At 39.7% G+C, this 24,770-nt stretch overlaps 1 protein-coding gene across 22 annotated transcripts in view; it reads right to left on the reverse strand.

Moving 5' to 3' along the window:
- ARPP21 (cAMP regulated phosphoprotein 21) overlaps positions 1–24,770 on the reverse strand; it is a 197,137-nt gene that overhangs the window by 33,401 nt on the left and 138,966 nt on the right. For 20 of the 22 annotated variants that reach the window (XM_085051488.1, XM_085051484.1, XM_085051490.1 and 17 more), the window contains 5 exons: positions 19,650–19,880; positions 15,164–15,333; positions 13,556–13,660; positions 11,072–11,335; positions 3,330–3,456 (listed from right to left, as the gene is read on the reverse strand). In XM_085051488.1, the coding sequence (XP_084907614.1) occupies positions 3,330–3,456; positions 11,072–11,335; positions 13,556–13,660; positions 15,164–15,333; positions 19,650–19,880 (897 nt within the window). The remainder of the gene's footprint in view (positions 1–3,329; positions 3,457–11,071; positions 11,336–13,555; positions 13,661–15,163; positions 15,334–19,649; positions 19,881–24,770) is intronic. The other 2 variants (XM_085051498.1, XM_085051502.1) reach the window with 1 other exon arrangement.

The following is a 24,770-nucleotide window of genomic DNA, read 5'->3' on the forward strand; positions in this document are numbered from 1 at the left end:
TGATGCTAGACATGCAATTTACAGAGATGCTAGATGCAAATGTTCTTCCATGTGCCTACAAAACTGGGCACTTCACAGTATCACCTGTTACAGAGTGCAGAAATGAGTAACAGCAACATAGCCAAACGGTTTGAAAAATGAGCATACTGTTTTTGAGAATACCTGCCTGTACATCCCTTAAGAATCTACCTACGATGTCCTACGCATGCCATGGTGTGACAAACACCAGCTACACCCTGGCCCCATCCAAAGGCAACACTTTAAAAAACTTTGCACTGAGCAGCTCTGAACATGAAAATGCTGCAGAAGAAGCACAATGAAGAAGAGCAGCAATGGCATGTGTGAAACAAAAGTATTTCTGTTTACAATGATACCACATTTTGGCTTGAACAGAAATGTACATAATTCAGATGGTAGGGGTTTGTACAAAATCTTCATGGATGCCAGTTTGTACTAGGCTTCTGCCAGAAACAGGTCACTTCAGTTCTCACATAAGCCAGCACTCAAGCAAACAAAAATAAAAAAGGTAAATAAACACACAAAATATTTTCAGCCTTCTCTCCAAATGATTTATTGCTGCCAGAGCTCTAACCTAATTTTAGGTGAGCTCATCGTTTTTTCTGCCCTGGAGCCATTTTAACTCAATATTGCTCTCCTTCCAGAGCCACGAGAGAGCACAGGCTCCCTCAGCCACCACAGACGCTGTGCTGACATTTTACTTTAGCTGTTTGCTGTAAAAGTCATCAATACTGCTTCACTCCTGAAGAGACCTTTTCTAACAAAAATGAAAACAAATGGCTGACATTAGATCAAACTTTGACCTCTGCATCCCAAAGTGGGGAAAGTAAGATCTGAACTCCTTGTTGTTGCTTTGAAAGTTCCAAAAGCTACTCCAAGCAGGCAAACTTTTTATTTTCATAAAATATTTCCTGATCTGCCAGGCTGAGGCTGCCTCCTTGCTCACCCTGCTGTAGAATCAGCCAGCAGATCCAGGCAGCCAGCTGGGCTCCCACGGGCCTGCCTGCACCGCAGCCGTCCTCTCTCCAAAGCAGCAGCAAGTGACGTGAGGTCTTTGGGGAAACCATTTCAGAAATCATCTTTTCATCTGCTTCCTTCCCATCTGTTCACCTTTCCCATCCCCAGTATTCCTGTCCCGCACTCTGTTTCGCCAACACTATGGTCCTTCATATCTCCTTTTTCCAGTCCCTTGTTATCTCTGGCTCCTCAGGTGCTGATCTAAAGCTCAGTCTGTGTGAGAAGCCTGAAATGCTTGTGGATTGCTATTTTCTGGTCTAACACAGCTATTTGTTTTCCAAATACCAAGAGATGCAGTGGAATGTAAATCTGAATGATCCTTACATCACCTCCAAACCAAGATCTGTAGGAAACTTCAAGCTGCTTCCTGTCACACCTATCACATGCTGGCACAAGGCCTAGGGAAAAGGATGTATCAGAGGCCAGAGGGATGAACCAGCTTGCAGAACTGTTCTCAGTCATGTCTCAAGATCTGAGAATAGCTAAATGCTTAAAATCATTGCCACAGCAGGGAGTCTCAACTGTAGACACAATGTTTTCATTTTTAAACAAGAGATAAAAATAATGCTTCCAACTGAACAGGCAGCTGAAAGAGCAAATTGCAGGAAAAGACTGATGCGTTAGAGATTTTACACAAACTCCTTGACTCATGTTTTCCAAACATGTAAGGAAAACGATGCAGTAAACACTGAAACAAAATTAGCATTTGCATCTCTGCATTGTCTGTACTCAAACATAACAGCTCCTGTTATGCTACAATATATCTTTAAAACTAGGAATTTATGATGATCACACAGCTGGATCTTCTCCAGAACATCACTCATGTACTCCAGACCATTTCTTGTACATATCACTTACCATCATCTCCACTAGGCTATGGATGCAGTATTAAACTGATAAATATGGTTTTATAACAACACAGTAGATCCAGATAATGGAATCTAAGTTGATTTGCACTTTGTTTCAAAGATCCACAATACAGAGGTAATAAATATGGTACCAGACTGTCAGGCAGAAGAAACTAGAAGAGACAGATGACCTTTGTGCAATACTTCACCCTCTTCTCTCTCAGGAATGTATAATATGAAGGTATGAAAGCAGACACAGTCAGTCACCACTGACACCAACCAAAATGTCACCAATTTTATTAGAACACAGAACAGCATAAAAAAAAAAAAAAGTAATGAATTGCTTAGTTATAGCTGTGTTTGCTGTGTCTTTGTCTCCCTGAGTACCTGAGAGAGTGGAACAAAATTGCCAGCAGTCACATTACGGAGATAGGCTGACAAGCTGGATGACCCCATAAGTCTTGTTCACATCTCATGTCTGGGCTCTTGACTTGCATCTTAAATGACTTTCACATCAAGGCTTTTGCAGGGAATCTGCTTTGGTATTCTAAAGGATTTCTGCCAAACTGCGATCAAATTATGAATGCTTTGTCCTACCTGGCACGTCTGGAAAAACAAAACCCTCCCCTCCACCTCCTCCCACTACACCTGAAGTTACTGTTTGAGACACCCTATGAGGGAAAGTATGCACTAAAGAAACAGACAGCAATTTAAACTAAAAAATAAAAAAACTCAAACCCCAGAATTTTTTATTCCCCTGAAATGCGGCAACAGCTTCACAACCACAACTCCCTGCTCTGCCCCAGCACACACCAGCCCAGCTCTCCCTCTGTCCCTGTTATTCTGGAGTCATCCGGAGTGGCATGACACAGCAGGAAAAGAGACCGGTTCACTGTGAGACCTGCTACTCACTCTCTTACAGTGTAACGGCCCCCCTTCCAGCCGCATATCCTGCGGGGAGCTGCTCCCGATGGGCACCAACCACACCCAGCCTCGCTGCTCCTCGCGCTCAGCGACAGCAGAAGGTGGTGGATGGAGCACAACCAGCCCCTTCTGCGTCTGTTATGTAGGGTCTGTTATGTAGGGTGACACAAACACTTGAGGGGTTTCCATGATGAAGGGCAACCACAATGGTTGGCTTGAACGTGCAGTGTGACTGCTCACACCATTTCCCTCTCAGCTCTCTCCCTGTGCCCAGCCACATGGAGCATGGACACTGAGGACACAACTCTGCATGCAGGACAGCAGGAGTGGAGGATGCAAACTCTGCCCTTTCATTGCTTGGGATGTCCAAGCAAAAGGTTTCTCAATTTGTAATTTTCACTGTATTTTCAAACAAAACAGCAAGCAGCTTTCTCCTCTGTTGTTCAATTAAAGCACAACCAACAGGTTTCGCCTGCAAAGGCGCTGCAAGCAGCAGAAGCAATGAATACCAGATGCACATACCTGCTTGCTGGGCAGTCTGGGGCATCTGTTGACTCCGCTGTGCGTTGTACTGAACTGAGGCAATGGGTCTGTACTGCTGAGTTGCTGAGGTAGGGTACTGACCAGATGGGTAATAATACACTGGCATCTGCAAAGAAAGAGAACAGTAAACTCTAGAGATCAAAGACTCATAAAATAGAACAAATTAGGAAGGGGGAGCAAGAGTTCAAGAATATTAGTGGTAACAGTAATCAAGAGAAGAGCTTTGCCTCCTGTCTCTTCAAGAATTGCTGCTTGCTTTCAGCTGTGCTAGGAAAAGGGCTATCAGTGCCCCCATTTCTTTTTAGATACTTTAAGAAACACAGAAAGAAAAAAGATTATTAATTGAAAGAGACAAAAACATACAGGACTCATAAAAAGCTACATGCATATACCAAAGAAAAAATATCACAGTAATATTTTATCACAGTAAAATATCAAAAGCTGCAGAAAAATGAATGCAAACAACATTTTCCATATCAACATAACACATATAGACAGCATGTTGGACCATTAAATGAACTCTGGAGAAAAGGGTTCATTCAAAGCATGGAATGGCCCGGAGTACAAATATGTAGAAGCAAGATGGAGAGCAAGATGGAGTGTGTGCACCCCTAACACTTGTAAGAAACAATTACCAAATTGATGTTTCTGTTTAACAGCTACATCCTTCCTTACATGAAAATGTCCCTCTAAACCCTTTCTCGCACTTGGTGTGAAAACAATTACAATTCATAAAACAATCATAGTTGTTTTCTTGCAGGAGCTGAAGGTAGGCATTCAGTCAGAGAGCTCTGCTAGATGGACTTCTTTTTTTCTATTATTATTGTCATTACAGAGAAACATGTACTACACCTCCTTATCACACACGTAAACATGAAAATTTGAGGGTGACTGGAGCTAAAGATTTTTCCTATACATGCTACACCAGTTTTACTGAGACATTTGAGCTAAACAGTTTTCAATTGACTCTTCACAAGTTCAAAGCACTCAAAATTTTTCATTTTCAGCTGTCAGGGATGCTGTAGGCATCTGATAGAGTGTGGCAGTGTATGGTATGAACAGACTGCAGAGGGATACAGGCTTGGGAGAACACTGCCTCTCTCACAACTTCTGCCACAGCTGTCAGCATTTCTTAATAAATAGTGCAATTTTTTTCCTCACTTTGTGTGTAGCATTTATCCTACTTGGACATATGCACAGAATCAGAACAAATGCTTTTATTTTTTTCATGCAAAACCAATTATTATTTGTTGCCACTTTTATTTGCATGGAAGAAATTTTCCTGATACAGATCATTCAACTTGATCACCCATAAAGTTAGTAAAGGTAACTACATCTTTTTGTGTACTGTTAGGACATCATAAGAAAGTTCAGAAATTTCTCTTGGAAATTTTTCCATTTCAGATGAGAAAAAACTGCCATAGACACAAAAGACTAAGCAAGAAAAGGCTATGGACAGCTACTCGGGCAAGTAGAAGCCCACTGAATGGGTAACCGTGGTGGGAGAAGGATTAGGATTAACAAAACTGGACTGGGCAGTGTTGGTGAAGTTAATCCCGCAGACCAACTGACAATCAGTAGCATCTGTCAATCAATAGGCCGAATACCCAACCATTCTTCAAAGTCTATTAATTTTCTTTTTAAGCAATTGATTTTTTTTTCTCTGCTAGTATCAGCCTGATTCAAACAAGTACGAGAAAAACAAGGTTTCAACTGGGAAATGTTGTAAACTATTCTCCCTCCAAACAATACCAAGTGACACCTAATAGCTACAGCCTGCCCCCAAACCATTAGTTTTGTTAGTGACTAAAGCAACAAAACCAAAATGCCTTTGTAGACTGGACAGCCCCATTATGAATTTGTTTTCCTGCAAAAGCATGTCACAAGGAATAAGGAAAATGGACCCAAACATTTAAGGCACAAAATCATTCTTTAAGCATCACAGCAGTGTAAATTGTGGATCAGGCAAGTTTAGTGGGATAAACTCATCTTGTGGGCAGCTGAATGCTCTCAGCGACACTCTACTACAGGAGGCTTGAAAGAAATGAGGACACCCACTCTAAGTCAAGTCAATGCAAACAGTTGATCCTGCCTTGGAGCAGGGGATCAGAATAGACATCCTTTCAAATACTCTTTATTTTCTATTACCATATTCTACAAACTAAATACTTAGGAAATAGTGGAAATTCTCTCACTTTTCCTGCCAACAGCTTAATCTCACTTAAAGGATTTCTGTGATTTACCCTCAACTTCCTCATTTTCCTGGTGCAGACAAGCCCCTAGGTATTTAAAAATACATGAGCATTTGACAACAATGAGAATTATCTCTTGGGGAATTAATTCTGTAGGTATCAACCTTAAAACATAACCTGAAGAATCTAGGTTTTGAAGTGAAGTTTATAGTTGAACATGCTGAGGACAAAAAAAAAAATGTACACTGAAGCACACATTTATTTTTACCACACATATAAAACCTCAGAGTTAGTCAAAAGGTTGTCTCCCTTTCTCTCATTTTCTCAGTTCACTGGAGTACATTTGTTATGCAACACACTTAAAAGCTTATGAGAGTGCAATCTATCAGCATGAAAAACTGTTAGTAGTAGAAGGGTAAAAAAAAATATTTCACTTATAAAGACTAATGGATGAATTAGCCAGTAGTCATGCACACATGACATGAGAAGGTTTGGCTTTTCGTAGGTTTTGTTGTTTTGGTTTCTTGTGTATGTTTTGTTGTTGGTGGTGGTGGTTTTGTTTATTTATTTTTGGTTTGGTGGTAGTGATGGGGTTTTTCTGTTTTTTTTAAGAGCTTAGACATTAAAAGAAAGGCTTGGTGTAAAATATAGACATGGTCTAGAACAGGTCTTTTATGCTTGAGGGGCTTGGAAGGATCCATTCTCATTTATCTTGAGTACATCTCTGTGTCAGCGATTGAAACATTTTTCCCTTCTGATTCTACTTTGGTGAACAGTGGAATTAGAGGGATCAGAGATAAGAAGTATCACTTACATCACCTACTCTGATCCTCTTGAATGTTTTAGTTTCTCCTCATATCAGGGTTACTAACACCTTTCCTTATGCGCCCTTCAACAAAAAACGTTACATTTCTGTAGCGGCCTACCAACATGCCAAATTATACTTCAGTTGCATTCCCATGTGAAATGCACCATCTAACCTGTGACCTTTTTTCTGTAAAACCTTTTATTTACGGAACTAGAAAGTGTCCATGGCACTAATGGGCATGCTAATGCAGCTATAGGGTTACCCTAGAAATAAAATAAATTTACCAAAAAAATGCACTTCTAAGACGTTATATAAATAAATGCTACCTTCTTTAGTCTAAAAGTATAGTTTTTTGATCTTAATCCCTGACACTGGGAAAAATAATTTTTTAATATGATGTTTAATAATTATCTTGGGTTTAGGCTGACAATTGCGCTGCGTTCTACTTCTTCTCTCCTACACAAGACTTTAACTTAAATTGTAACTAGACTGGGCATGTCACTTCTGAGCCACTCATGAAATGGCACAGACAGACATTAATTTTTCCTCTTGCTAATGTGCTTTGTCCCTAGATGATATGCAGAGACTCAGTACAACATTGGCTTTCTGCTTTGTTCTCTCCACATATAGCCTGGCACCCATGATGAGGCTGGGTGTCTCTTTGGCTGCTCTCTAGCAGCACCCACAGTGTTCACTGCCATGTTGTTTATTTTCTTGTGGTTGGATCAGGAGTCCACACATATTTCAGGATGATTTTACTTTCATGAACTGCCTCCCTACTGGCTTCCATTTTAATTCAGCCATCAGGCTGGTATTCTACCTTCTCTTAACACTGCTGATATTCAGTAAGGTTTGGACTAACACCTTCATCCAGATGCTGACACCATTGTTAATGCAACTGCTATAGTCACCTAAATGGGAGTGAAGACAAGAGAAACCACAGTGATGCATGGACACAGGAAGAAGGTACCATGTCTTCCCAATATCTAACTGACAGGGATTAGTCATTCTTCAACGCTTTTTCTCTTCCTCCCTGCCTCCTCCATAACAATTACAGTAACAGGTAACAAAAAATAATGGCTTGTAAAATGTCCTCCAATGTAACTTTCAAAGATCATCAAGGAAAGCCCTGCTCATTTGCAGTGACTCCCCAGTCTTCTTCATAACAAGTTTCCTAGAGAAGACATGCTGTGAATAAAGATTTTGTCCTAGGGTCGCTATGGACTCTCAAGGAGCCGGCTTCTGCAAAGAGAAAGCTAAATTTAATGATGACACAAAATTAATTCAGGTGAAAAATCCCTCAACATGTTTATTACTTCTCCAGACTTCTCCAAGAATTCACACCATCTCACTTTTGGATATCATTTCGCCAGTATATCTTTCAGAAACAATGAGTCAGAAGTGAAAATAACTTTTAAGGGAGGATATCCTTTCCCATTGACATAATATTCACACTTTTTCCACTTCTTCATTTGCAGAGGCAAAGACAGGTACCATTGATAGAGAACTACAAAGCAGAATATGGACTCTTGTTAAAGTGTTGGGCCTGTAAGTGCTACAGAAGAACCATCAGAAAGAGAAGAGAGCTGAAAATGAAGCAAAGATGTATATGTTTGATATTCACAATAGAAATTAAACAAGCATTTTCTGCTAAAAGTCCCTTTCAGCAAACCCAGAGTAATAGTTGGGTTTTGAGTTTGTTTGTTTGTTTGTATTTTTTTCCAATTGGCTGAACAAAGAGAAATTCTTATTTTCAGTCTATTAAATCATGAATGTTGTCAAACTGGGGAAAACCTGTGATGAAAGAAGAAAAAAGAAACCTAAAGGGTTCTCTTACCACTTCTTAGGCATGTCATTTCAAACTCAGTCTGCTTCTGCTTTAATACTGAATGGGAGAAGGAATCTCGGGGAGCAGCTGTAGAGCCATGTTTAAATGAACTTTAATAGAAAAGCCAGTAATTTAAATGCAATCCCATTGGGTGTGTAGGCTCGGAGTCTTTCTTTCTCCTCTTTTCAGCTCCCAAAGGAAATGATCATACTCACAGGATCTCCACCCAAGTTTTCTCTGCTATTTTCCAACATCATACAGGGTATCACAGACAACCTTATCAGCAATGCATTTACAGGAACTAATTAGCCATTAAAATCATGCCTCTTTTATACTGGTATAAATTCAATAGCAACATTTAAAATATAAAAGTGCTTTTACATTGATTGCATTGCATTGATTAATGCATCACATAATGTTTTGCTCCCATTACAATCTTTATTACTTTCCTTTTTTCCCAGAGCCTGCCTCAGACCACCTGCTTTGGTGTCTGAGAGCAGCCTTACTGTTACATCTGAGCCCCAAAGAGTAACAGCAGCTGACTCAGACTGACAGCAGCCACTGCCACAGTGAAGCTGTGCCATGGGCAGCACAAGGAGCTGTGATCTACCTGTCACGTACTTAAAGCTGTGCTCTCAGGGCAGAAGAACTACTATTTCCCAAGGATTCACTCTTATCTTTTTATAAGAGGGATCCCCTATTTGCCATACACGTGCTGCATGTAGTATCCAAACCACTGTGCCATATTCTAGGACTGAAGTGAAGGAATTAAAACTTGAAATGTCAATCAGAAGCTCCCATCTGTGCATACAGACACAGAGAATGGCTGCCTTCTTTCTCTTCTGGCTGACCAAGGGCACCGTGTTTTCATTATGGAGGCATGGGCAGCAGACACTAAACCCTGCCTCTTCCACAGGTATCTGACAAGGATTTTTTGGAATAGCAACAAGCTGGAGATGGATGATGTCTGCAGAGGCGAAAGAAGCTGACAGCACTGAATTTCTCACCTTTCCACATCCCCCCCAGAGGACAAAACATTCCTCAGTAAAATAACTGAAGATGTTACAAAGCCAAAGATCTTTTTCTGCTGTCAGTAACTTTCCACTTTGTTACAACATAGGAGGAAGACAGTTGGGGTATGGCCAGAGGTGCAGTGGCCATCAGATGCACCACTACTGTACTGGTTCTACAGCAGCCTGTACATAAAAAGGCACCTCCTCATCACTTGTCCTGTGAAGACATTAATCTGCCTCTCAGTAGCACCAGGGCAAGGATTAACTTGGAAAACAGCTTTGCCAAGTAACACCATGCCATGCTGAGGGAAAACCCTGCACCCTGCTGCACATACAAGGGTGAAATCCAGCACTCCCACAGCAAGGCTCAGCCAGGGGCAGGAGCTGCGGGCAAACCCATCCAAAGCAGCCTATGCAAAGTCAACCGAGGGGGGTCTAGCAGAGATCCCAGGGTGAGCTGCACATCTGGTCTCATCCAAGGGGCTGAGGAGGTGGCATGGGCTCCCTGTCACGAGAGGCAGAGCCATCCTGCAGCCTCCTCAGCTCCCACAGCAAACCTTGGCCAGCAGAGCTGGAAAACACATCACCGCCTGCTGCAATGGCAGCCTGCAAAATGGAGGTGCTCACATTTCCTTGCTTCACCACAAGTGTTGTGAGGTTTGATTAAACAGTGTTTGAAAACACTGAGGGCACCTCAGGGTTGTACACGAGGACTAAAGCCTGGACAGCCTCTAGTTACTCACTTAGGAGGCACAATCTAGATGGGAAGATGGATTCATCAGGGAATTTTGCTCTTATTTTCAATTTTTTTATAAAAGAAATCACATTACATTGAACTTCAGCTCCTTAAAAATTGTTTTTGGCAAGTGTTCTCTCAGAAAAAATGGCTGCACATTTTTCAACCACAGAAATTATGGATTGCACAGTCCTCTATGGAATTTCAACATCCAGTGGTCCTCAGATTTCTTTATAGTTAATTAGTGATCTAATTAAGTAGATCTTTGTCCCACTTAAAACATTGTAACAGTAAAAATTCTTCGTTCCTGTGGCAATACAGAATTCTATTAATAAACACAACTGGAGATTTTTAGTAAGACTCAATAAACAAAAAAAAAAACAAACAAAAAAACAAGAAGCAACCCACGAAACAAAAAACAACCAACCAACCAAACACCCCTTCCAGTAGGGTTTACAGTAAAGTTACTGTAAAAGAAATTGTGAAGTTTTTTACTTTATTCTCATATTTTTCTTGCAAAGGATAAAACAAAAACAAGAGAAATGCTATTAATACCATTTAAAGTAGAATTTAAATGAGGTTACCTATAAATGTATAAAGAAATTTGTCTTTTTAATGTGTATGTCTTGAAAATTGGCCAGAAAGTCATCTGCGCATTTTACTTCTTGACAGTAATCACTTTCAATATTCCGTAAAGGTACCCAGGAGACAAGCAGAGATGTTTGGTAGTGAAGAGTAAAACATAATCAGTCTTCAGGAAGACAGTTAAAATTACTGATCTGTGACACCTCACATGTTCAAGTCAATTAAATATGATTAATGACTACCTGGGCTGATGTGCATGTTGCTCTCTTGGTATATGTACAGGGAAAAAGGGGTGTGGGCATTTACTCACCCTCCTCCTTCATATTCATGCGCAGATGTGTCATGGAGTACCAACTTATGTTCAGAAAATGCTTTGAGGAGAGGGAAGGAATTGATGAAAACCCAGGAAACAATAGAGGCTTTGCAAGTCTCCTGCTGCCTAAAGATCTGCTAAACTTTTACCAGTGGGAAAAAAATAAATATCTGGAATGTTTCAATTCCCTTTCTGACGTTACGAAGAGCAGCAAAGAGCCAAAGTGGCAGCGAAGGTTTTGCCCACCTGAGCAGGTGCCGGCGGCTGTTGCACGAAGCCCTGGGGCGGCGGTGGTGGCTGCAGCACTTGCTGGGACACTGGTGGACCTGAACCCGTGAAGCCTCCAGGGGGAAGCTGCTGGCTTGGGGAGGCCATGATGTACCCTGTCTGCTGGGCAGGCTGCTGCAGGATGGGTGAGGGGTACACAGGGCCAGAAGGCGACTCGGGGTTGTCTCCTGATGACTGACGACTCAAGCTCATCTGGTTAAACTGCGCTGTCATGTCGTCTCGCTGTGGGGCAAAAGGTGGGAGAAAGCCATGTGGATATATGTGGATATGCCTGCCTGCAGCAGGCACGGGAATTAGCAAGACAAAATGGGCTTAGAGTATGAGGGCGAAAGGAATCACTCCAGACCATGCCAAATTTTACATGGGTATCTACAAAAATGGAGGCAATTAAAATGAGTATCATTACAAATGCTTTGACAAAGACTTCCAGACTGCAAGGTGAATGGCATCATTTGGCAAAAAGGCCAATTATTTTGGCTATTACCCTGCCACCCTCACCTTTAATTCCAAAATGACAAATGAACTTTCAGTGTTCAAAAGAAGACATTTTAAATGTAAAGGGCATGAAAATAAAACCATGAATACCTCTATCCCCAAACACAGAATTTGTCAGCCAAACACATGCTGGTAATTTCACCTGTGTTTCAAATTGACCCCAAGAGGAACTCAGGAGGATTCAGGTGCATACCTTTCCCTTTTTGGACTGTTTTGAAAATCCAATGTTGTAAACACGGAGAAAGTAAAAAAAAAAAAAAAAGCTGAGTCCTATATTGCTAATTCAAGGCTTTTTATTCTGTAGTGGAAAGAAACAAGTTCTGTATTGGACTGAAGGGGGGAAGAAAGTAAGTCTGTAGTAGGATAAACGTACAACATAAAGTCAATGGACCTAAGGTTCATTACATGCTAGTAATAATACAGACATTCTGAACTGTATCTGTTCATTCTTGCAAAAAGATTTATACTATTCAATGTTCTCAGGTTTATTCTGTGAAGGTCAAAGATTTACAAATGTGGTTCTAGGCATCTTCATTTGTGCTCATATCAAAAGACTTTTGAATACTCAAAACTCCATTGTGTATTGATTTACAGATAGGAAATAAACACTATAAAAATGCTTTTTGCTCAGAACATCTACACTATCTTTTTAAAAGAGCCTCTTCAATATTGTTTGCAGGCCTGTGGTATTCATTCTCCAAAACCATCCTGCACAATGCATTTAATGGCAGAAAACTTCAAAATGTGTTAAAAACATAACAAAATGAGAAGTTTGCTTGTGGAAAGCACTGCTGAGGACTCTACAGAGACTCACAACTGAGAGCAGATGTCAGGGATCAATGTTTTAAACACTCCTGACAGATCATCAGATGGTACATGGAAGTAATGCTATTAACTTCACCATCAACCTACATTCATATTTAGATACATGAGCTGTCTCTGGGAAGTTGTTCCTTTAAAAAGCTAGGATATTCATTGCCTAAATGGCAAATGACTGTAAACAGATTCTACAAGAAACTTCACTGAGCAAGGAATGCCTCTATATTTTCACAAAAGAGAAAAAATTCTTCAAACACCTATAATCTATGTAGCGTTTGTATAATGTAATGTATATTGAAGATATTAATTCAGATGAAGTCTCACTGTTAAATTAGCCAATAAAAATATTAGCCTTCTTGTGACTATTACTAGGGCAACCTGATATTCCTGCAACAGACTTTTCAAAACAATTAGCATTGAGATATGCAGCTTTTGTTCAGCATGGAATATTTGTTATTGTTCTTTAAATGGTATCACTCATCTACCAGCCATTAATAACATTATTTTATCTGCAAGGATCCATTCAGTTTTGTTTCCATATCTTACTACAACTATGTGACACTGGGGGAAAAAGAAATCAGTCATAAATAAGATTACTAGAGCAAGAGAGAAAAACAACAGAAAAAAAATCTCATAGTTCCTCTTTAAGATGTCAGCTTCATTTCAGAATAGTATAATCTTAGCCCTGTAAGCACCAAGCCAGAAGCAGACTCCAGAAAAGCTCTATTTGTTTTCATTATACACATCCATTGGTGCACTGTCATGATGTACAGCACACCACACCCTCTGCAGCTGGTTCACTGCTACTCTCCTTCCCAAGTGCCCTGATATCACCAAGGAATAAATCCCGGCAGTGGATTTAGTATATGGATAAAAAAATATAAAACAAAAAGAATGATTTCTAGAGGTATCTTCTCCTGTCTCTGTGGACATGAAAGAGAGATAACCCAAATCTCAACTATTTAAATCATCAATTTAAGGTCCCTTGGCATTAATTGAGGAGACATGCGATATTTAGACAGGGTTCTCATGTGGGACACTTGTCACAGTGCTCCCCAGAGGCTCTTGGACACACTCATGCTCCCACCCTCAGCTTCAAGGAAAGCAAAAAAGTAAAATCTTTAGTACCACGGAAAACTGCTGCGTTGGAGAGACTGGCAGGAGATGCTGGGGAGGATAAGAAACTGCTGGATATTGGACTGACTGAGAAGATGGCTGCATTGTCTGAACAGGCTGCAAAACAAGCACAGGGAAAGACAATAAATTCCACCATTTAGAGAAAGGTAACAACCACCACCACCATTATTATTGAGAACAAAGATCTCAAACACAGCTCTGAAAATACAGGTGACTCATCACCAGCCTTAGTACAAGAGGTCAGGTATTGTGATTTTAGTCTTCATTTTAGCCTTATGACAAACAAATACATATTACTGATATTTCTGCCTCTTTTCATGGATTTTATGGCTGTTAAGTTTAAATAAAGCCACAGCTATACTGTCTTACTCATAACGTGAGACAAAGCCAAATTATGATTCTACATTTAATTTACAGAGATAAAAATGGAAAGCAGTATAAGTGCATATTTGAATTTTTCTGTTAGTGACTTATTTAATTCTGAGTGTGTCATAGGCAAAGGAATAATGATTGTAAAGCTGCTTTGGGAGAACACAAGAGTTTCAAAAAATGACACAAAGAACAGGCTGTGAATTACCAACAGACAGGCCATCAGCTTGGAGCAGATATTTATCTAAGTGAAAAGAACAATTTTCCACAGCACTATTACCTTGGAATAGCTTTAGTATTCCTTTCATTTTAACCTCTCATATAATGTCTTAACCAGGATTGGTACTATCTTCTAAAACTGTGAAGACCAGGTCAAGAAATAAGGGCCAAAACCACACAAGTCCAAACCCAGTAAAATCAAAGCAACTTCACTGAATTTAAACATTGCATTTCTGCCTGACCTGGGATGAAACTGTGCCAAATTATAAAGCTGCACAAGAACCACAGTAGATCTTGGCTGCTCTAAGCAGGATATAGGATTCTTGCTTGAGTAGTTCCCTCCACCTTCTCTGCTCTGGAAGAACAGGCATGCAATCCACAAAATTAAGTTTGAACCAGACCCAAACCCTGCTGCCCATGCTCATCCATTCCTGGCCGTGCACCACAGCCAGCCCAAGGAGCCAACATAACATGGCACTGTGCTCAAACAATGTTGCTCTTCCTGCTGTAGCTCCAGAACTTCTAGCTCAGAGCAGGATCATGGACAGAACTTGGGGTGCAGTCAGAAAACCACCAGTCTGGGGCAGAGGTACTTGGAGAGCACCCATAAATTTGGCCAAATACAACTGGACATGAAAGAGTTCGTAGAGCCCTTGTTGTACTTAATTCTTTCACTCAAACCCCGTGCTGTCAAAAGGGAATGGTCCCTGGCTCTGTGGAGAGAATTACAGACTGCACTGGTTTGAGAATGAATGCTTCAGCTTCCAATAATGGGTGACTTTTGCAAAATAATTTTATGAAGACATACACCAACTCACTTAAGAGTACTTTTGAAAATGAAATCATCCTTTAGACAGAATTGAAGAGGTAATCTTCCCTCTCTATCTGTTTTATTCATGTTGAAAAGAACATCCTGATATTTGGTCTAGCTGCATTCATCCCTCCTACCATCTAGATTATACTTCATATCCCCGGGAGCTCCTTCTTTTTTTCCAATGACACCACACCTACCTGTGTGACAAGGTGACTTGCCATTTGCTGCTGTGGCTGCTGAACCTGCTGAGGCTGCTGGGGTGAAGGCTGCTGCTGAGACTGTCCCACCATCTGGCTCCTCATTGTCTGCTGGCCACTGGGAGGATTGTATATTGCCGGTGTCCCGTCAGGATTTACAAATGGTTGGCCTGAAACAAAACACCAGGGTCTTGCTGAAGGCTTTTAAGAACATACTGGTTTTGGTGTGAAAGCAAACGATTTTGCTTTAACTGATTGCGCTTTAGCTGACCTGCTACAAGTGTAACTGTTCATCACTCTCAATGCCTTATTACAATAATTACAGTATCAGAGATTTTTTTTCCAGGCAAGACAGCATATACTTGTTTTGGGACTATGATTTTCCAAGGAAAGGGTGGAAAGTTACCATGGCTGTAAGATGATTCAGATGCTATGGTTACTTGAAATCACTCAATGATGAATCAATTAACATTAAAATTGAACTTTGAAGCAAACACTGAAGGTAGAGAATGTTCCCTTCCATTTTCCTCTCACACAAGAGCAGTCAAATGTACACAACTACTTCTGAAACAATACAGTTTGGAGGAAAGGGGAAAAAAACAAACCCACACTTGTTAGTAATTTACTTACACATTCTAATAACACAGTGCTGTACTTGTGAGAGCTGTTCCCTATGTACTTAGAGGAGCTAGCACTCCAATTTTCAAGGAATCAACACTTAAGGTATTTAAAAATCTCTTATATACAAGGCAAATTCTGTTCAGAGTTCTACTAAGTTTTTGAACTCATTTTAATTCAGATATTTTAGCTGGGAGAAATAACCTTGAAAAGCCAATGTTTGTTTAAAATAAAAAAAATTACCCTAGTCATTGTCTTGAAAACAGAAAAGAAATTGTATTTCTCTGTAGGAAAAATTATTTTCATTACCTCAGTTCTCTTTTCACTTCCATCATAAATCTGTAAATCAAAGGAATTACAAATACTTCCATGAGAAAAAAAGATGCATGTTCACCAGCGATGTGATAACCTCTAAAGTAGGTAACTAAAGCATGAATATCTGAGATAAAAAGGGAGATCTGGAGGAGTTTGATGACTTAGAGCAACAGTGAAATAATGAGCTTCTGATTTGTACCCTCCACAGCAACTCTCCCTGTTCTATCTACTCCTCAGCCTTTCAGTTCCTCTCTCCAATGAATCATGGTCAGAAATGCATGAGGAGCACTGGCTAAAGAACCTTGCCTTCTCTCTCTCTGAAGCATCAAGACTTTCTGGATGAACTCAATGCCACATTCACACTGAGAAATGTCATGAGCAAGTGGAAAAGAAGCATGGGGCAGTTTTATCTACTGATTCCCTGATTCTTGCTGTGAACTCACGGGGCGACTATGGCATGGACTCCCAAGCTTTAGGAATCTCAAGCTCCAGAAGTACTTTAGGAGACCTGAGTGAGTAGGGTAACCAACTCCCAAAGCCTGTGTCAGATGCTCAAGGGAAGCCAATAAAGAGCATTTCCTGTGGCTTAGTGAAAGATGACAGAACTGAAAGTATAAAGTCCCAGCAACACTTTGAAAGATAAAAAAAGAGAAGATCTCATGGAGAAATCTTGAAATAAGAAATGAAAAGGAGAGATCAGACGGTAACAGGGAAGACATTTGCAAGTATGAACTGTGACCGTGATAGAAGGGCAAAGACTGCAACGTCATTTCAAGGAGTACAAATGAAAAGTAAATGCTCTTAAATTGTCAGAGGGGTTAAAGAAGATCGCGTCAAGAGGATTCCTTTAAAGGGTAAAACAGGCTGATGAAATAAGTGAAATGGAGAACACAGCCACATGAATGGTTCCTTACAAAAGCGAGTAAGGAGCTTGTCTATCTGGGGAAGGAGAAGGGTAAAGCAGAGGAGAGAAAATAAAGGAAACTGCAGTTATGGAGAAAAAGGTGTGGATTCCCAACATCTGGGAAGGAGCAGAGAGTTATAATCAGAGCAGGAAGATATTGACAGCATCTCTGGATGCCATTAGAGGCTTGCACAGTCAGTGACTATGTAGTGGGAAAGGAAGGAAAGATCTTTAAAGGGCACAGTGTTATGATCAAAAGAAAGAAAAAGACTGGAAGTAGCCACTCTGGAAGAGGAGATGAAAGAGCTAAAGAATGGTGTTACATAGGGAAAGAAAATCTATTCATTACAGGAAACAAAGATCCTTTTTCCTTTTCTTTCAACTGTCTTCTCTTCATCTCTGTTTCTGACAGCATCCATCACTTTGATAGTCAATCACAGCATCCAGCAATCTAAATCTCCTCCCCATGGAGCTTCTTTTGTAATGTTTCCCTAATAAGATGCAAAGATTCTGAGCCCAAAGAATGAGAATTTTGCAGCATGTGAAAAACATAGTTGATGCCAAGGTACAGTCTGATTTCCAGCACAGGTAGCAGCATGAAGTGTGAGACAAGGATTTTAGGCTTTTAAAGAATCTGCTCCCTCCATTTTCTTTATTGTATATAAATTTACACGGGAGCCACAGAAACCAAACACAAGGTTTGAAAGATTAAAATAATATACACACAAAAATACTCACTCCCTGAATGTTAAACATACAAACATACATGGGTCTCCCAATGATTCATCTGGAAACAATGAGGCCCACTGGGAGGGAAGATGAGGTGTTCTGGTCTGGTGACAGCATTGAAAGGCATTACACCTCTAGCAGAAAAAAAAAGGCTCCCTAGGTACCTGGTAAAAATTTGAACTAGCTGCTGCTGCAATTTGCTAAATTGACAAGACAGATGCTGGAGATGTTCCTCTTACACAGCTCTTCTCGCTTTCAAATGTGGTGAACTCCAGTCTCTGTCCTTGCCAGGAACAAGCCAAGGAACAAGCCTAACCAGGAACAAGCTAAATCTCTCAGATGTTTGTGGGCTCCAAGCAGCATCAATTCTTTTCATTTGTTTCCCAGTCCTGCCACCTGAATTAAGGATGACTCCTGCCTAGGTGTGCTGCGTTTTGTATGGAAATGGACCATATAGTGGAACACAAAATGTTATCTTCTGTATTGACCAAGAAATTTCAGTGTTGCAGACAGAACTGTCATCTACCAGAACAGAAATGAGCAGATTAATATAATGATGGATCTTTTTCTTGCTAACAGTATTAGGCTCTCATGTCAATAATGCAATAGCTTGGAAGAAAGTACATTTAAATAGTAACGGCTTTAGAAGAGCAGAGGTTTGTGCAAGTTACTAAGGCACCTCTCTGGAAAGAACACATTCAAATCTAAACAACCAAGAACTCCTTGATTTTAAATATGCTGATATATATTGATCAGCCCCAAATACTACCATCTATAAATATCTGTGGAAAGACTGGCTTAATAGTTGACCAAGGCTGTATTTTTCTTAAATGCTGCAACTTTCTTGACGGAACTATGATCAAAAAAATTATTCTTAGTAGTGGATTCACAAATAAGCTTTAAGCATTTCCACTGAAATACTGGAACACAGAGATGTAATACACATAAAATACAAATTATAAACAAAAATCCCCTAAGAAAAAGATCCTTAATTCTCTATTGAGGACTTTGAAAAAGTATTCTGGAGTTCAACCCTCAGCTCTCAGTAAAACAGAAGATACATTCACTACAGGCTTTGTTGTTTTAAACCCAACATAACTCAGCAAAGGTTGACAGCACAACTAATCATGGTCACTGGAATAGGCCAAATTACTGAAGAAGCACCACAGTCTCAAACTCCCTGAACCTTTTTAATACTGACAGTACAATAGGGTGGGGAATAATAGCATAACATGATCTAGAATTCATCCTGACCAAGGAGGTAACAAATTGCCTTAAGCTTTCAGCAAGCACTCAAGTTCAAACAGAAGAATTTCTGAAGTGCCTACAGCACTTGGGTGCCTACAAGTGCCTCGTTTTTGAGCTGCAGTGTGGAAAACTATCTGGAATTGAAGAGTTACATCGTTCTCTTATCACAAACCTCGCCATTTAAATACAATTGCTAATCACATAGCTCACATAAAATTAATTCTGAAGTGCAAATTCAAAGGTGTTCTTTAAGACTTTTGAAATTCTGCTGCTTAGCACAATCTCTAAGAATGTCACATTATATTTTGGTTGCACTGTATCTCAGCATGCTTGATATAGAAGAGCATCTGTCCTTATTGATGCTAACAGGATCTCAGAGGATTCACTGAGAGCCAGGGAGTGCTGGGACTTTTGAATGATGAATTTCCTGTCTGGGATGGAGCAAGTGCGTTTTGTATCACTTCCCACCAGCTACGCCACAACAGCCTCAGAAATTGAATCTCGCTTTGCCTGCACATTTGAAAACAACAACTTGCCAAATGTCATTTCAATGTATATTTGCTCATAAAGTGCCTCCAGAAAAATACCTCTAGAAACAAGAAATTCACCGCTTCCTCAGCTGACATCAGAAACACCAAGGGGCAGAATCAGGCAGAAGGGAACTGTACTGACCTGTGTGTGGATTGAGAAGGATACTGCCAGGCGGTATCCCTGCAGCTTCAAGTGGAAGAATGATATAGCTGGTGTTGCTGGGGGCCACCTGGCCACTCATCCCATTCTCAGGGTAGGACACGCTGCCTGAAGAACTGGCTGCTACCCCAGGGACAAGAGATGCACTTTGGAGAGGCTGATGTATTCGTGACAGTGATCCTGAGGAGCCAGCACTGCTGGAAGACTCTGAGCCTAGCAGGGAGACACAAGCACAGCAGGAAGTGGGGTTACACAGGAGTCCCCATCAGATAGGGCACATACACCAGTACAGCCTTCACAGACTGCAAAGCAAGCACCACTCCAAAAGGCCACCTTCCTCATGCAACATCTTCCTCCCCCAGCCAGTAAACAGATTTACCAAGGAAGAACACAAAATCCTCAGCATGTATTTATAATGCCGAAGTATCAGCTCATAAGGTATAAAAACTAAACATAGGGCTTATAAATGACAAAAAAGAAAAAAACCAAACAAAAATGTAACACAAAAAATCACCAAACGTTCTCAGTAAGTAAAAACCAACAACAACTGAGTTATCACTCTAGTAACAAGGTAGCTGTGCAATATACATATTAACTTAAAGCTACCTAAGATGCTACCTAAAGCTTTTGCCACTTTGGTTTTTCAGCTCCAAACATATAAAAATTGATCAATCAAGAAAAATCAACCTTGCTAAACCATGTTTGTGCCTGGAAGGATGGGAAGGCACATTTTTAAACCCCAAATATAATTTCCGAACTTCTGTGATATTACTTGATTAGATTTTAATTTGCTTCACATAGCAAAGACAAGAATCTCTGAGAGCATGAGGCTCAGGTGATCAGCTCCCTTAAAGCAGGATGGTATGGATGCTTCCTCCCCAGAGCAAAGTACATTTTAATTGCAACATCTTTCATTTTATTTGAGTGCATTGTCTACGCATCTAATCTCCACAGTGTACACCTGCAGGTATAGACTAAAAGCAAGGACAGAATTCAGACTTCAGTTTAGCAACCTTCAAGACAAATTATATCCTTTCAGATATGGGATGCTGTAGGTGGACCCTGTAGTAGACTGCTTAGAGCCTCAAATTCATTTTCAGTCAAATCCATATTGAAATTCATTTATTTTCTCATATTTAGAGAAATTAGAAGTTTCTTCTGGAGAAATCACACCAGCATCCTGTTACTTAACAGAGAGTCTTTCCACAGATTACTGCAGGTTGCTGAGACACATTTTTAATCCATCTTCTTCAAACTTTGTATTCATGCAGCAACTACTAGAGACACAGTTCGCTCTATGAGCTGCACACTGTTTGCCATCAGCAGGACCCTAAATCTGCCTCTCTAGTATCTAATCAAGAAAGTAACAGAGAGTTCCAAATACATTTTTAATTTCTATAAATACACTTCAAAGTTCTATTAGTTGCTATATTTTTCCCTCCTTGTAGACTGAGGTTAAAAATTTAGAAATATTATTCCTGAAGAAATATCCCTGAAGTTTTATTTATTGGATAATTTCAATTTTTGTGTTTCTACAAATTGCAGAATTATTCCTGGAGGTCATCCTCATAAGGCTGCAAGTAGTGTTTGCCATCTTCCTTGCAATTGTAAATGCAACTGCTGGAGTTGAATTTTCCTTCCACATCAGTTACAAGGTCCTTTGACGTATTTCTCTGGCTTTTCTGCATGCACTTCATGGTGCCTCTTTGTGTTCCCGCTTTACTTTCTCCTCTTTTCCTACACCTTTTGAATTCAATGGGTCAGAAAGCTACTTGGAGATGGTAGTGGGAATGAGATTTCTTAAACCTTCCATTATTTCTAAGCGTGTAAGTAGTATTGAGCCCGAGTTCAGACTCTCTCCACTTTTTGTGCTATTCCAATGAAACACTATTGGCATAAAAGCAGATTGCAGCTCTGATATTCAATTGTTTTCTTTTCTTTCCCCCCTTTCTGCTGTTTTTATGGCAGAATCATGTATTGGTCTACACCAGAATGATAAAAGCCAGAGGACTGCAATGAATCCAGGTGTACTCATCAAATGGATGTAGTGGAAAACACTTTGAAGCTATCACCTCACATCGGTCAAGCTGATAGCTTTGAAATATTCGCCTTAAAAGTTCTGAGATCTCCTCTTCCATGTCAGTAGATCAAGTTAGTGATTTTGAAATAACACAAATAAGTCACAAAACCTATCACTATTTTCTGAACTTAAAAAAAAATCCAGAAATCACTGCTTTACTGACTTTGCCCCCATTTATACTGTATAAGAATGATCTACTTTATTTTATTCCATTATTGTAACTTATTTCCTGTAATTTTAAGTCCAGACCTATTAAGCCAAGTAAATTCCAACACTAATGTTTGGAAATTAACACCAATTAATCTTGTCTTTGTAGCTCTGATTAGCTGTTTTCACGCTGTCTAAATTTGGATAAGAAATCACTGTATAATTAATTCAGTACTGTAGAAAAGGAAAAAAACTATCTGACTTTATTCAGATTCATATTAAGAGATGTCTTGCCAAATATTTCTGAAAGGAACTTGACTAAATGAGATTTTTGCCCCCATTACAAAATCTATCCTCTTTTTTTCAGTATGTAATGACGGATACTCCTAGATTATTCTGCAATTTCCTTGCTGCTTCACAGTCAAGATAATAATAACCTTCACTTTCTCATCACTTTCCATTAATATATTTTTTACGTATTTTGAGAGATCCAGAAGTGCAAAGAGTTATAAAGAAAAAGAGACAGAAAAACCACCACAAATGCTTAATAGCTTAGAGGGTTTGCAGAGGGAGAGCATGGAAGTACCATTAATTTTCCAATATTCTAGGCACTGGTGAATGATGCAACATGTCCTGCTCTATTTTCCTAGTATCAGCATTCAGTATCTGATGACTTTGAACATCTCTGCTCATCTCACCTTCCAATTCTGAGGCAAATTTTTCCTTTCCTATCAACTCCACACTCAAGATCTATCCGCTACCACTGCTTACTCTAGACTATCAATTTTTCAGAACAATAGAACACTGGAAGTATTTTTGTCTTGGTTATAGTTACTTGGATTATAAATATTTCTTTGTTACTTCTGTAAGTCACTTGCCTCTCTCTATGACAACATATTTAGAGGTTTTTATGAAACTGGTATGTGCTCATGGGAACATGACTGTTTTTCTCTAAGCTGCACTTCTAAAAATAAAAGTGATGTTTCAGCACAGTCAGTTGGTGGGAGGATTATGACTGGAAGCAGTTGGCTCATGACTTACTGCCCATACATCAATATTCTGACAGCTTCTGTTGGACTTACAAGATTCATCACGCTAATGCCTGATTCAAGAGAATTATAAAGAAGGAGAAATCCCGTTCAAAACCTCAGAGAAAAAATATAATACATAGGACACTTTATTAAGAAAAAAACCCTAAACCTAAACAACAAACCAAGCAAAGAAACAAACCAGCAAAGGAAGGTTAATGTATTAAAATGCCTGCAGTAATGTACTGAAATGCCTTTCCCAACAGGAGTAGGAATGAGCACCTAACAGGAGAGATTAGCCTGTGTCTCCAATTACTTGGAGCCCTGCCAAGGAAGCTAATGATCCCTACAGATCTGTATCAACATAGCTAATACCCCAGTGCAGCCAGCTTTTTGCAACTAAGGGGGAAAGAAATATGCTCTGACAGATGTGCATTCCACTCAATGGAAAATGCATGAAGAGAAGCCAAAGGTGCAATAGTTACAACTTTTAAGCCTTCCAACAATTATTTAACTAGATAGTTAGATACACATAGAAAATTTCTTTGAAACACATCTTGTCTTCCCTCATGATGTTAAAACCTGTTGCAATGTGTCAGTGACGATCACATGGTAGCTGATGAGCTAGATTTTCTTAGCTTGGGTGTTATAGACTGAGCAGGTACATCATTGTGCCCCTACAGGGATAGCTATTTCCCTCACCACTCTTAGTCAACCCTGGAAAGTCTACTATATTACCAGAAAGCTAAACCAACCAACATTTTGTATGATGTCCTAAGTAGTAGGAATGCATTCTGATCGAAGTTTGTTGAATTATTAACTCCCCACTGGATGCCGAATTATAGCTCAGCACATCTCTGTGTACCTACTGAGCTACAGAATAACAGAGAAGGAAATTTTATTTGCAGTGTACAATCTGTGCTTTTCAGTAGAACAGGGTTGTCTAAACTACTAACAGGTGCATGAAAATAACCATCAGAACCAATAAGATAACCGTGTAATGGGTTTCAAACAGCCCCTTTTGTGAAATTTGCAAAAATGAAGTAACATAATTCCTTTGCTAAACTCCCATTCCTGTGCAGCTGAATGCAATTAAAGTTTAAGACTAATTGACACTACTGGACTCTACTGCAGAGCATGTTCTGTGATCTCTTGCCTAAAGGGAAGCTAACATCTTTCTGTGTTTCAGTTCCTGCTTGTTTGCTATGTGTCATTAATTACTGATTTATCATAGGTTAGGGGGCAGAACATTTAATTTTGGTGACAATATTAAAAGTGATCCAGAAAGGCTACAATGTTAATATTGCATCACTGTATACATTGTCAAAGGCAGCTGCGAGCCTTCTGTGAAAATCCTGAAAATTTTAATAGTCCTATATTCCAGAAGAGTATTTAACAATGCTTCTGGATGACTGCCATATATATATATAATATTTGTTACATTTAAAGACACCATATATATTTTACATCATTTAGCCAATGAGGAACATTTTGACTAACTAGTGACTTCATACTGATTTCGTACAAATTATATGCAAGACAAAAATATTTTAAATTTATTACTGTGAACCATAAAGCTCTCCAGAGAAAAGTCTAGTACCTTCTGTAGGAGAACTGGGACAGAATTGGTGCCTAGCCGGCTCTGCCACACTACCAGGGCAACATGCCTAACCTATAGCAATACATTTGCAATTCATTTTCAACAACTGTAGTAAAGGGAATAATATTAAAAATCAAAATCACCCAAAATAAAAACATGATCAACCTTTAAACATCTACTGAGCCATGAAACACTAGGGCTACCTATGGACAGAGCACAGAGTAATGAAGATATAATACAAAACATGC

This window comes from Lichenostomus cassidix, chromosome 2 (genome assembly GCF_008360975.1).
Source record: "Lichenostomus cassidix isolate B80296 chromosome 2, HeHo_3.0, whole genome shotgun sequence".
In the NCBI taxonomy this organism is placed as follows: Eukaryota; Metazoa; Chordata; class Aves; order Passeriformes; family Meliphagidae; genus Lichenostomus; species Lichenostomus cassidix.